Source organism: Phaseolus vulgaris, chromosome 6 (assembly GCF_000499845.2).
Source record: "Phaseolus vulgaris cultivar G19833 chromosome 6, P. vulgaris v2.0, whole genome shotgun sequence".
Lineage (NCBI taxonomy): Eukaryota > Viridiplantae > Streptophyta > Magnoliopsida > Fabales > Fabaceae > Phaseolus > Phaseolus vulgaris.
In genome coordinates, this window is record NC_023754.2 from 4098023 (window position 1) to 4111866 (window position 13844).

At 39.6% G+C, this 13844-nt stretch overlaps 1 protein-coding gene across 1 annotated transcript; it reads left to right on the top strand.

Moving 5' to 3' along the window:
• The first annotated feature begins 11067 nt into the window (after positions 1 to 11067).
• Positions 11068 to 12423, top strand: LOC137833251 (uncharacterized). The gene is made up of 2 exons (XM_068641610.1): positions 11068 to 11706; positions 11809 to 12423. The coding sequence occupies exons 1-2, from the start codon at positions 11068 to 11070 to the stop codon at positions 12421 to 12423; spliced, it is 1254 nt and encodes a 417-aa protein (XP_068497711.1).
• The last annotated feature ends 1421 nt before the right edge of the window (positions 12424 to 13844 follow it).

The window sequence follows — 13844 nt, forward strand, 5'->3', positions numbered from 1 at the left end:
AGTGTTGCTACCAAGTGTAGACCCTTTAGCATTTTTGAAAACCTTTCTCGAGTGATACTACCCTTTTTTCCATCCTTTACTAAATAGCCAAATGATACATGCGAGTGAGTGCATTATTTGTTGTTAAAAACTAATTGTTTAATTTTTGTTTTGCGCAAATATGCATCCTTTATCTTCAGGGGAATCTTCCAAACTACAATCTCCTCAAAAGGCACGTCCTTTGTGGGAGCTTGAGGATACCAAGAGGAGCTTGGTCCACAAGGAAGAGAAAACGCGGCAACTAATGGAAAGGATGCAAAGGCTAGATGATACACAAGCGAGACAAAACTGCGAGAGGAAATGGGAGCCTAGAAGAGATGCAAGACATTACATGCACTATGGAAGTCAAGAAGAAGAAAAAGAAGATTGGAGAGGCAAAGCCAAATGATACACGTGAGTGAGTGCATTATTTGTTGTTAAAAACTAATTGTTTAATTTTTGTTGTGCGTAAATATGCATCATTTATCTTCAGGGGAATCTTCCAAACTACAATCTCCTCAAAAGGCACGTCCTTTGTGGGAGCTTGAGGATACCAAGAGGAGCTTGGTCCACAAGGAAGAGAAAATGCAGCAACTAATGCAAAGAATGCAAAGGCTAGAGGATACACAAGCGAGACAAAACGGCGAGAGGAGATGGGAGCCTAGAAGAGATACAAGACATTACATGTGTTAGAATATATGGCCTTAAACGAGAGGGGGGGGGGAATTCTTTAAAGGGGTTTTCAAAAAAAAATTCAGCTAGATTAAAATCCTTTGTATGAAACTCAATCAGAAATTCAGTTAGCCAAGATATAAAGCACAAAATAGCAAAGTACCAGAAAAACAATCAGTTGTTTCTTCGAGACAATTCGTTGTTTATACCAGCAAAACAATAACAACTAAATTTAAATGAGTTTAAGGGAAGAAAGAGATACACAAACAGTTTATACTGGTTCACTCTTAAACCAAGAGCTACATCCAGTCCCCATAAGTCACTGGGCAATCTACTAAGCAATCAATACAGATTACACACAAACTACCAAAGAAGTGACCTTGAACCCTTCAAGAAACACACTTCCTTTGGCACAACACACACCAAGAATGTTGATCTTGACAACCTCAAGAGCACACAACACTCCTTGGCTACTACACCAGAAATTACAAAGTATTCAGAACGAATTACACTTGTTTACAAAACAAACTGAAATCAATACAAATGTAATCCTATTCCACTCTCTCTTGAGAAAACTAAAGTTGAAAAGTGAATGTTCAAAAACTTGAAAGCAATCTCTCACAACTGAAAAACTCAAATCTGTTTTTCTTGTTTGTTATAAAACACAAACAAACTATTTATAACTTTCAAAGATTGGTCAACGCATTTAATACAAGAGCGTATTCAGTTTAAAATCATTTAAAGCACACTCAACTAACAAAACATAATTCTGTTAGGATTTTCAAAGAAATAATCGATTGAAATCACAAAACAATCGATTGTTTTGGTTTGACAACAAGTCAACCAACTAAAACAGTTTTCAACTTTTTCAAAAACACCTAAGAGTAAAACAATCGGTTGTTTCGACAAAACAACAAGTTGTTTTTCACTTAGTTTGAAAAACACTTTAATCTTAAAAGATTTTAAAAACACTTTAGCTTTAGATTCAACAAAGAGTGGATTACACAAATAAACTACCCATATCCTATCCTCCACACAGCAACAACTTCAGCCTTGCATCAAACACTTGGATTTGGATTCTTCAAAGCCTTTGATCACTCTTGATGAATAACATGCATTATGGAATTCAAGAAGAAGAAGAAGATTGGAGAGTGCAAAGCCAAATGATACACGTGAGTGAGTGCATTATTTGTTGCTAAAAACTATTTGTTTAATTTTTTTTTTGTGCAAATATGCATCATTTATCTTCAGGGGAATCTTCCAAACCACAATCTCCTCAAAAGGCACCTCTTTTGGGGGAACTTGAGGATACCAAGAAGATCTTGGTCCATAACGAAGAGAAAATGTGACAACTAATGGAAAGGATGCAAAGGCTAGAGGATACAGAAGCGAGACGAAACCATGAGAGGAGATGGGAGCCTAAAAGAGATAAAAGACATTACATGCACTATGGAAGTCAAGAAGAAGAAGAAGATTGGAGAGTGCAAAATTTTGAAGTCAGGCGCCATCATCAACAACTAAAGAAGACCCTACCTTTTGTAAAATTACCTAGTTTTAATGGGGATAGTGACCTAAATGTATATCTGGGATGGGAAGCTAAGATAGATTTTTTTTAATGTGTATGAGGTCGAAAAGGACCAAAAGGTTAAGTTAGCTTCCCTAGAATCTGGGGACTATGCCATGCACTGGTGGCATCAAACTGTAATGGACATTGGGCTAAACAAGAGGTCAGTCGTGGTCTCTTGGCACGATTTAAAGTTATGCATGCGCGCACGGTTTGTTCCTCCTCATTATATGAAGGAACTCTTGTTGAAGCTCCAACGGTTTTATCAAGGACCTAGGAGTGTGGATGAATATTTCAAAGATTTAGAAGTTACTTTGACTAAAATCAATATGCACGAAAGTGAAAAGTCAAAGATAGCTAGATTTGTGAGTTGATTAAGAAGAGAAATTCAAAATGTTGTAGAACTATATGAGTATACATCTTTGAAAAAATTGGTTCATCTAGCCATCAAGGTGAAATCACAACTTTCACGAAAAACCTCTTTCAAACATACTCATAATGATGCCTTTTACAACTCATCTTGGAAGGATAAAAATAAATTTCACAATCAAGATATTCTTTCCAATTCCTCTAAAGAATCCACCCCAAAAACTTCTAAAGACAACCCTTCTCCTCCTATAACTAAATCGCCAACCAAAACCTCAATAAAAAATGTTTCAAATGTTTAGGTTTTGGTCATATTGTAATAAATTGCCCTAACAAAAGAACCATGATGGTAAAAGGGGGGATAGTAGCAACTGACCATAGTGATAAATCTTCTAGGTCTACCTCCCCTACCCCTTCCAAAACCCCTAGTGAAGATGAATGTGAGATACCTTGTGAAGGTGACTTATTGGTGGTAAGGCGAATGTTGGGTACTATTCAAAAACCTTTTGATGAAACTCAAAGAGAAAATATTTTTCATACCCGATGCCTTATCAACAAAAAGTTATGTTCCATGATAATGGATGGGGGTAGTTGTGCTAATGTGGCAAGTACAAGAGTAGTGGAGAAGCTTGGATTACCCACTATCTCTCATACAAAGCCCTATAAACTACAATGGCTTAGTGAAGAGGGTGAAATTATGGTTAATAAACAAGTCCTCATAACTTTTTCCATAGGAAAATATAAAGATGAAGTTTTATGTGATGTTGTGTCAATGGAAGCAACACATATTCTATTGGGAAGGCCTTGGCAATATGATAGAAAAAATTATATGACGGTCATACCAATAAGATTTCTTTCAACTTCCAAGGGTATAAGATTATATTAAAATCCCTCTCAACCAAAGAAGTTAATGATGACCAAGTAAAAATGAAAACCAAAAGAGAAAATGAAAAAGATGAAGAAAGAAAAGAAAAAACGAGTATCATCATCTCACCTCGTGCAACAAAAACGATAATGTTGACCCGTATGAAAATACAAACAATAACTCATAAGTATTCTTCTTCCTTTTATTTTTCATCTCCTACTCATACTAAATAGTTGAAATCTTTCATAAAGAAGTTTAGGGATGATATTCAAAAACCTTCTAAAGATTTCCACCTTCTAAGAGGATTTTCACAAACAAATAATCTCATCCCCAAATATTCTTTTCAAACATCGCATGTATGTAGAACTCACCCAGACGAACTTCCAAAGCTTAGTGAACATAAGTTTGCTTCACATACTAAGTCTATAAATGTTTCTATCTTTCATGTGAACAAACTAACTATGGTATTTACAGGAGTTCTAAATTCGAGGTCGAATTCTTTCCAACTTGGGGGGCATGATAAAACCCAACTCGACAACCATATGACCAAGGACACCACAAACACTTCACACCTAGGTCAATCATCTCAGCATACAAGACAAGACCCCACTAAACCTCAAAAGAACAACAGTTGAAGAACTAGACATGGATCGAAATATCAATTGTTCTTCCTTCTATTATTTTTACAAGACAAGTTAAGTAAATAAATTGGGCTCACTTTGGGGGTTCAAATAGAATAATAAGCTAGATTAAGGTGTACTTAGTATAAATTGGGCTTGTGTCAAAGCCCACATTAACCTAGCTTCTAGAAACACACCCACATGCCACTCATGTGCTCACCTTTGATCTAGTTTCTAGAAGCTTGTAGTCCTTTACACCCCTACCCTTCCTCTCTTCCTCTCCAAGGCACTCATCTCTATAAATAGGGTGTCTTCCCTCTTGTAAATCACATATTAAATTTTGAAATATATAGGAAGCTTTGCAGAAGTGTTTAGTGAGATTTGTCTCCTAGAAATTGGGTCTTATTTTGGGTGTTTGTGCATTTCAAGTGGAGGCTCTTCACCACTTATCTTGGAGTCTTCTTTTCCTCCAAGTGACATGATAACTTATTCCACAAGCATCTTTTAATCTCTTCATCTTTTTGTTTTTCTTTCCTTTTCCTTATGCCATTCTTCCATACTTTTATTCATTTATGTTTGGCTTTATTCATCATCTTATGCTTCTTTTCATGTCCTTTATTTCTGCACCTTCATCATCATAATCACCATATTTGTGTTTTCTCTTTGCTCTCTAGAAGTGAACATTCACACTTACTAAATCACTTGTTTAAGTTTGTGTCGAGTGGAAATCTTCTTTGGGTTTCTCACCATAATTGTTAATCTCAAAACTCATAAACAAAAGAGTAATCCATAAAAAGTGCAATACTAAAATCAACTGACATCAATTATCCCTTTATATTACTAGCATTATCATACCTTGATCACAGATATTGGAAACATCAAGATTATGTCTAGACATAACAACAATTAATTCCTTTTTGAAAGTGGCAATTATTGTATCCTTAAAATGCACAATATCAAAAAAATCATTCTTTTATATTAGCGACATTATCTAGTAATATGAAAAAAATAGTATTTGCTCGTTTCTAGATTCATCATGTGCTTCATCAACAATTATGCAAAATTTAGAATATCCAATTTCTTCCAGAATATGACTTTTTACTTTTCTAGAAAAATATGAAATATTTCTTTTTGAATATGATGAAAAGTATATTTTGATTTATATGGTGCATTTTCTAACAGAACTTGTGCCACTTTGTCATTATATGATGCTAGAAGTTTAATCATCTAAAAAAAAGTTACCTCTATTACTTGACTTTGGTGTTTCCTCATTGCCTCTAATGCCACAACTTGAAATGCTAGCCAACAAATTGTATCAATGGAGGTTTTGAAACGTAAACAATTCTTGCAAACTTGTTCTAAAATTTGAACATTTACAGTGGTATTGATGTGAATAGATTGATTCAACAAGTCTTCACAAGATTTCATTGCATTGTTATGTGGTGAGCAAGGACTATCTCGAGCTGAGAAATGCATAATTCTTTCCGACATTAGCCTTTTTTTCATGATCTTGTTTAGTAAACACATATGGCCTAAGATGATGAACTAACTTTGGACTAAATATATACATGAAAAATAGTAAGCTCCATCACTACTTGGGGAATACTCTAACCAAGAAGGAAACATTGTAAACCAAGTAGATTGAAATCTTCTTGGATGTTTCTTCTTTGGAAAAGGATAGTTTTGAAGTTGCATTTGATATGGATCCCGTTTTAAATAAGTTCTTATAAATTTACCTCTTTGACTTATTGGATATTCTCATATTTGAGGATGTTTTCTTGGATCACATTCTAAAGATTTAATATGAATTCGTTTCCTGTAATTCTTTGAATCTTGAAAATGAACTCCTCTAATTTAGTAATTGAATCATTAGTATCATGCTTCAGGATCAATGAAGAGGTTGAATTTATGTTGTTTTCATTTTCACGAGTCATTTCCCTTTTATCTTTTACAAAATGAACCTATTCTTTTATTCTTCATCAATATGCCTATTTTTTTAAAAATGAAATAAAGTTAAAGACTAAAAAATAAACTATAAGAATTTAATTAAATATTGAGAGATGTAATTACCAAAAAGGAAATCTATAATAAATAAGATAAGTTAAAAACTAGTTATAACTAAACAAATCATAATACACTACAAGAAAATCATTAAATAAGAATCAATTTAGGAGACAAAAAAATAGTTACTATATTAACTAAATTAGACAGTAATTTAGAAACTAAAAAAATTATTGGTATATAAAGTAATTTTTAAATTTGTATCTAACTAGCTGCCAAAGTTTTAGCTACCAATTAATTTATATTCTAAAATTGGTAGCTAAGACCTTTGTAGCTAATTAGATACCAATTATCTAATTCAATACCAATTTAGAAAATAGTTTATAAATTTACAAAGTATTTTATATACTAATAATTTTTTTAGTCTCTAAAATAGTATACAATTTTGTCAATATAGTGACTAATTATTTTTTGTCTCTAAAATTAATTTTTATTTAATGATTTTTCTAACCTTCATTAACATTTCATTTTATGATTCTTAAAATAATTTATATACAAAAAGTCTAATAAGATCATAAATATTATACCATGAAACTAATAATTAGGATAAGAGAGAGTTACTTTTCTTTTCTTAAAAAATGGAACAAAATATGTGAAAAATGAGTGAAAGAATATGTAATTTTTTTATGTAAGGAGAAATGAACAGAAAGCATGCATGATGGTGCTGGCTCCATTACCGAATTGGTTCCTTGGATATTTGAGATGTGGTTGGCGGAAGCTAATGGTTGGAATGGACAAAGAGGGCTCCAATGGAGGTATGGTTTCCTTGAAGGTGCATGATAGGTAGGAAGAGTGATTGGTTGGACCATATCACTTGGAAAAGGTGAAGAAGAAGTTTAAGGTGTTTATCCTAGAGAGGCAAGAAAAGAGAGTAAGAAAGCATGCAATCTAGGTAGCAATTCACTCATTCATTAATCTTGAAAATTCATGAGCCAAGCACCTCTTTATATAGCCTAGAGGTCCAGCCATTGTACAAAGAATTTAGTGGGAAATTCAAATGCAATGGGTTTGAATATTGGCGCCTATTTTGGAGTCACAAGACAAGCACGATCAAGGTATGCTTCATGTGACTATTTTTTGTTATAAATGTAGGCCTTAAACAAGAGGGGGGTGAATTGTTTATGAAAGATTTTCGAAAGTTTTGAAGGTAGATTGAAAGCTAATGACAAATCAATGAAGGAGAAATCAGTTCAACCAAAAATAAATCTTTTTTTAATATGATTCTAGAAAATCAACCGGTTGTTTTTGCAAAACAATCAGTTGTTTTTATTAGCAGTTGTACAGACCAGTCCTCGGTCATTGACTCCAGAGAAGACCTCAGACATCGGACATAGGTGTCAGATAGTAAAGATGGGCCACGTAAGCTGGGTCCCACAAGCAATATGAGTTAAGATGAGGTTAACTCCTAGATACTAAGAAAAAGCCTAAGTCACGAGGGATCCATGCATGCGGGGTGTATAGCACATTCGGGCGCGACATAAGTAAACAACCTTTGGAGGTGCTAAGGCCCGTTAGGGTTAGGGTTTCCAAGGGAAGACTGCATGCATGGCACGTGAATACTTAGGGCACCCATATAACAGATGGCCCCGCAACATTTGTGCATGAGTTGGTACCTTGACGGCCATTCTGTAAGTGGTTGCACTCCAATAAAGGAAAGTTCTATGTGCTAGATTACGCTAAGATTGTGTAATAGCGGCGCAAGAACATTCTCCAAGGAACCCTAGACATGGGTAATAGAATAGAAGTAATCCCTAGTTACAACCTATATAAAGGGTGCTAAGAACCCTAGGAAGGTACATCGTTTCTAAGACTGAAACTACTTTATACATTTACTGTTTCTTTGCCCCAGTACTGACTTGAGCGTCGGAGTGCAAACGGCCGCCAAGGCGCCCTTTGTCTTTGCAGGTGAGAGGTTCTTCAACCCAAAGAAGTTTGATTCTCGGGCAGAGATAAGCGGGCCAAAGACTGCCGTTCGAGTCAACCGACAAGCGAGTCAACCGATGAGAACATTTGGCGCCCACCGTGGGGCCCAATAAAACTAGGTCCCACTCACAATCGTGTTAAGAGCTTACCAATGATATGAGGAGTACGAGGCAAGGATCTGATGCGCCCTCAGGAGGGGACAACTTCACCATGCAACAAATCATGGAGACCATGCGTGCTCTTCAGGAGGAGGTATAGGGTCGACCAGGAACATTTCCAGGTTGACCTAGTCGCGTCCCAGGCAAGCAACGAAGAGCTGTGCAGAACCAATGAGGAACTGCGCAAGAATTTTGCAACAGGCGCGAGAGCGCGCAGTGGATGAGCGTGCCCCACCCATACCACCTAGGGCACGCCCCATGCCGTTCTCTCAGGAAATCATGGACGTTGTGATACTAGCCACTTCCATGGGCCCGAAGGTCACCTTCACAGGTGTAGAGGACCCAGAGGCAAACCTCACAACGTTCCACACCCAGATGATGCTTACAAGAGATTCTGATGTTGTGTACTAGGGGACGCACGAGAGAAGACGTGCCCCCCAGGCACAATTTTCGAGTAGAGTTGAAGAAGCTGATCGTTATTCCTAACATAGTCGTCTTCACCAAGGTCGACCATTAGGATGTCGTTCCACATGACAATGATCCGGTGGTGATTTCGGTAGTGACATCATGAAAGAGAGTGTATCGCGTCCTCGTGCACCAGGGAAGTTCAGCCAATGTGATGTTCTGGTCGACCTTCAACAAGCTGCAGTTGTCTCTAGACCAGTTAAGACCTTATACCGGTTGCTTGTACGGTTTTGCTGGGAACCAGGTAGAAGTGCGTGGACACATAGAGCTGAGGACAACCTTCACAGATGGCACAGCTTCACGCACTACAAACATCAGGTATCTCGTTGTTAACGCTCCATCATCTTATAACATACTCTTGGGTAGACCTACTTTAAACAGAATTGGAGCGATCATCTCTACGAGGCACTTGAAGATGAAGTTACCTTTCCTAGAGGGGACGGTGATCACTATCAAGTCTGACCAGAAGGAGACTAAGAAGTGTTACGAGAATAGCCTCAAGACGGAGAGAGGAATGTTCACTGTCACCACCCAACCTCCAAGGGAAGAAGGGGTCACCCGAGCAGAGATCGCCCGGGAGAGACGGCCCAAACCGGCGGAAGACGTGTTGGAGAGGGAGATCGGTGGGAAGAAGTTCAAGCTTAGCAAATGCCTAGCCAAGAGACACAGGACCAGATCGCCGAAGTCATAGCGTGACACCTAGATGCTTTTGCATGGTCTGCCTCAGACATGTCTGGCATAGATCCTGACTTCCTGTGTCATCGTCTCACCATGGACCCCCAGGTCCGACCTGTTCGCCAAAGAAGAAGAAAGTTCAATGACGAGAGGCGCCAGGTCGTCAGAGAAGAGACACAGAAGCTGCTCGGTGCTGGTCACATCAGAGAGATTCAGTACCCTTAGTGGTTGGCGAACGTGGTGTTGGTGAAGAAGGCTACTGGGAAGTGGAGAATGTGTGTTGACTTCACAGACCTCAACAAGGCCTATCAGAAGGACTCCTACCCGTTGCCTAGTGTCGATGCTTTGGTAGACAACGCATCTGGTTGCAGACTACTCAACTTCTTGGACGCCTTTCCTGGTTTCAATCAAATCAGGACACACCCCAGGGACGAGTGCAAGACAGTGTTCATGATAAAGTTGTCTTGTTATTGTTATAAGGTGATGATGCCCTTTGTGTAAGAAAGTATGGCTTTAAACTAGAGGGGGGTGAATGGTTTAAAGAGGGTTTTCAAAAACTTTTAAGTCTAGAATGAATTTCTTTCGAGAAAACTTCATTCAGAATTCAGTTTGCCAAAAACACAAAGCAATTTAGCACAACACCAGAAAAACAATCGGTTGTTTCGCAGAAACAATCGGTTGTTTATACCAGTTCACAATATAAACTGAAAATAAAGAGTTTAAGGGATAGAGAGATTGTACACACAGAGTTATATTGGTTCACTCTTAAACCAAGAGCTACATCCAGTCTTCCCAGAAACCACTGGGGAATCCACTAAGTAATCAATCCTAGATTACTTACAACACCACCAAAGAAGTGACATTGATCCCCTCAAGACACACACTTCCTTTGGTTCATCACAAACACCACTAAGGATGCTGATCTTGACAACCTCAAGAACACACAACACTTCTCAGCTTCACACACAGAGTTTCTTCAAAGTACAAAAGGATTACACTTGTTACAGAAAGATCTGAAATCAATACAAGATGAAAAACCTATTCCACACTATCTTGATCCAAGCAATCTCAAAGCAAACTTCAACTCTTCAAAAGCAAAATCAGTGAAAAACTCAAATATGTTTTTCTATGATTAAATCTTAGTTCTTTGTTACAAAAACATAACAAACTATTTATTACTTTCAAAGACTGGTCAAAGCATTTAAGACTGGAGCGTAATCAGTTATAAAATCATTTAATGCTCAGTCAAAGCACAAAACAGTTTTCTGTTATGGTCCCAAAACAAACAATCGGTTGAATACTCGAATCAATCGGTTGTTTTGGTTTGACAGCAAGTCAACCATCAGAAACAATTTTCAACCTTTCTCAAAACACCTAAGTATAAAACAATCGGTTGTTTCGACAAAACAACAAGTTGTTTTTCACTTAGTTTGAAAAACACTTTCAATTAAAAGGTTTAAGAATGTTTAAGCTTTGGATTCAATCAAGAGTGGATTTACACCGAAAATCTACCCCAGATATTATTCTAAAACACCTCTGCAACAGCAAGCACAGCCAGCCTTCCATCAAACTTCAAAGGGTTTTGGATTCTTCAAAGCTTGAACGCACTAGATTCAACACTTTGGGCTTAAGAATGCAGGCGTGACCTACCAGAGACTGATGGACAGAGTACTAGCGCCCATGAAAGGGGGAAATGTCCAAGAATATGTGGATGACATGGTGGTCACCTCTCAGCAGAGGGAACAACATGTAGCGGATTTAGAAGAGCTATTCACCACAATAGCTAAGTATAGATTGAAGTTGAACCCCGAGAAGTGCGTGTTCAGGGTAGAAGCAGGCAAGTTCTTGGGGTTTCTACTCACTAAACATGGGATAGAGGCGAATCCTGAGAAGTGCGTTGTGATCATAGCAATGACCGCTCTGTCCAGATTCGTGTCAGCAGGGGGAGATAAGGGGCACCCCTATTTTCAGTGTTTGAAGAGGAATAAAAGGTTTGTGTGGACTAGGGAGTGTGAAGAGGCGTTCCTCAAACTAAAGGAGTACCTAGCCAGTCTGCCGGTGCTGTGCGAGCCACAGTTGGGTACTCCATTTCGTTTGTACTTCGCAGTTACAGAGAGGGCGATCAGTTCAGTCCTGGTGCAAGAACAGAACCAGGTGCAGAAGTCGATCTACTTTGTTAGCAAAGTATTGCAGGGGCCTGAGGTGAGATACCAGGCCATAGAGAAAGCAGCCCTGGCAATAGTGTTCTCAGCGCCAAGACTTCGCCACTACTTCCAGAGCTTCACAGTAATAGTAATGACAGACCTTCCCATTCGCAAGGTCTTACAAAAGTCGGATGTTGCAGGAAGGATCGTGTGTTGGGGAGTAGAGCTATCAGAGTTTGACGTGTAGTATGAGCCCAAAGGCCTTATTAAAGGTCAGGTTTATGCTGACTTTGTGGTAGAGCTCTCCTCGGCAGCCACGCACCAAGAAGGAGCAGGTTTCAAATGGGTACTCTCTGTAGACGGTTCCTCCAACCAACAGGGTAGTTGGGCTGGCGTCATCTTGGAAGGGCCAAATGGGTTGTTGATTGAGCAGACCCTGCAGTTCGCTTTCAAAGCCAGTAACAACCAAATAGAGTATGAGGCCTTGATCGCTGGAATGTTGTTGGCTAAAGAGATGGATGTGAAAGGTTTGCTGGCAAAAAGTGGCTCCTTGTTAGTCATAGGTCAGGTCACGGGAGAATACCACGCTAAAGACCCTCAGATGGTCGCATATCTAGAGTATGTTCAGATTTTGAGGGAGACGTTTGAAGTGTTCGAGTTAGTCCACGTGCCCAGAGAACAGAATGCCCGAGCTGACTTGTTGGCAAAGCTCGCCAGTTCGGGCAAGGGGGGAAGACAGAGGACAGTCATCCAGGAGACTCTGAGGACACCTCGAACTACCACAGACAAAAGTCCAGCAGATCAACACTTCGGAAGGGGTGAAGAGGAGTTATCGGTCGTTGACTCAGGAGACATTAAAAACGCCCAGAATAAGCACATACCCAGTTGCTAGGGAGAAGTCGTTGCAGGTTTGCCTAGTTGAAGCAGGAGAAACCTAGATGACACTCTACCAACGCTACTTGGCTGATGGGATACTCCCGATAGAGCCTACAGAGGCTAGAAAAATACGAGCAAGTACACCTTGATCGATGGAAAGTTGTTCAGACACGGGTTCGTTCACCCTATCTTGGTATGTGTAAGTGGTGAGAGTGCACGCGCATCATGGCAAAACTCCATGAAGGGATATGTAGGAGCCACATCGGTGGTCGAGCTCCCTCATCATAGGCCATTCACGCAGGATATTATTGGTCGACCATGAGGGAAGATTGCATAGGGTATGCACAGCGATGCAAGCAGTGCCAACAACATGTTGACTAGAATAAGGTGCCTCCAGAAGAACTCAGATCGATCTATAGCCCATGGCCATTTCATACTTAGGGGATCGACATTCTGGGGTCTTTCCCTTTAGCGGTGCGACAGATGAAGTACCTCGTGGTAGCCATAGAATATTTCACAAAGTGGATAGAGGCTGAGCCAGTGGCGCAGATCACAGCCCACAAGATCCAACACTTTGTGTGTAAAAACATAGTATGCTGCTTTGGAATCCCAAAACGGCTGGTGTCTGACAATGGCACCCAGTTTGCAAGTCAACAGTTGGGCAAGCTATGTACGGAACTGGGGATAAAGCAGGTGTTCACGTCAGTCGAACACCCCTAGACAAACGGGCAGGTTGAGTCCGCCAACCGAGTTTTGCTCAGAGGACTGAAGAGAAGGTTGGAGAAGGCCAAAGGGACCTGGGCAGAGGAGGTTCCTAGAATTGTGTGGGCTTACCACACCAATCCCCAGTCCACTACCAAAGAAACACCCTTTAGCTTGGTGTATGGTTCAGACGCAATGATTCCTATAGAGATCCAGGAGAACTATCCACGTTTCCAGAACTTCATGGCTGAAGAGTCCAACGAAGAAAGAAAGGTGAACTTGGACCTACTGTATGAAGTAAGGGAGGAAGCAAGAATCAACGCTGAAGCTTTGAAGAGAAGAGTGAAGTACAAGTACAACTCCAAGCTGAGACCTCGACAGTTCCAGGTTGCCGACCTGGTGATGCGGAAGGCCCACCCATACCAGCTAGAGAACAAGTTGTCTCCCAAGTGAACTGGTCCCTTCCAAGTGACAAAGGCCCTTGGGAATGGAGCATACAGGCTCGAAACATTAGAAGGTGGGGCGATCCCTCGTACATAGAACCTTTCACTTGGGTTAGAAGTCTCAAGATTGGGGGAGGATGGTTCGTAGAGAACACCTCCCCCTCTTGAGTAAGAACGCCAAGGTCAAACAGTATGGTTCAACAGTTAAATCCTCTCTTGCCCTCATGGAACAAGGTCGAGGTCAGAAAGGTGAACCTCTCCCTTGTTTGTAAGTCAAGGTCGAGAACAGCAT

What these genes read in the sequence shown, in the direction of transcription:
- LOC137833251 (XM_068641610.1), top strand. Translation starts at nt 11,068, where the DNA reads ATGAAAGGGGGAAATGTCCAAGAATATGTGGATGACATGGTGGTCACC. An exon ending in CAGACCTTCCCATTCGCAAG is followed by an intron (nt 11,707 to 11,808) that starts GTCTTACAAAAG and finishes ATTAAAGGTCAG; the next exon opens with GTTTATGCTGACTTTGTGGT.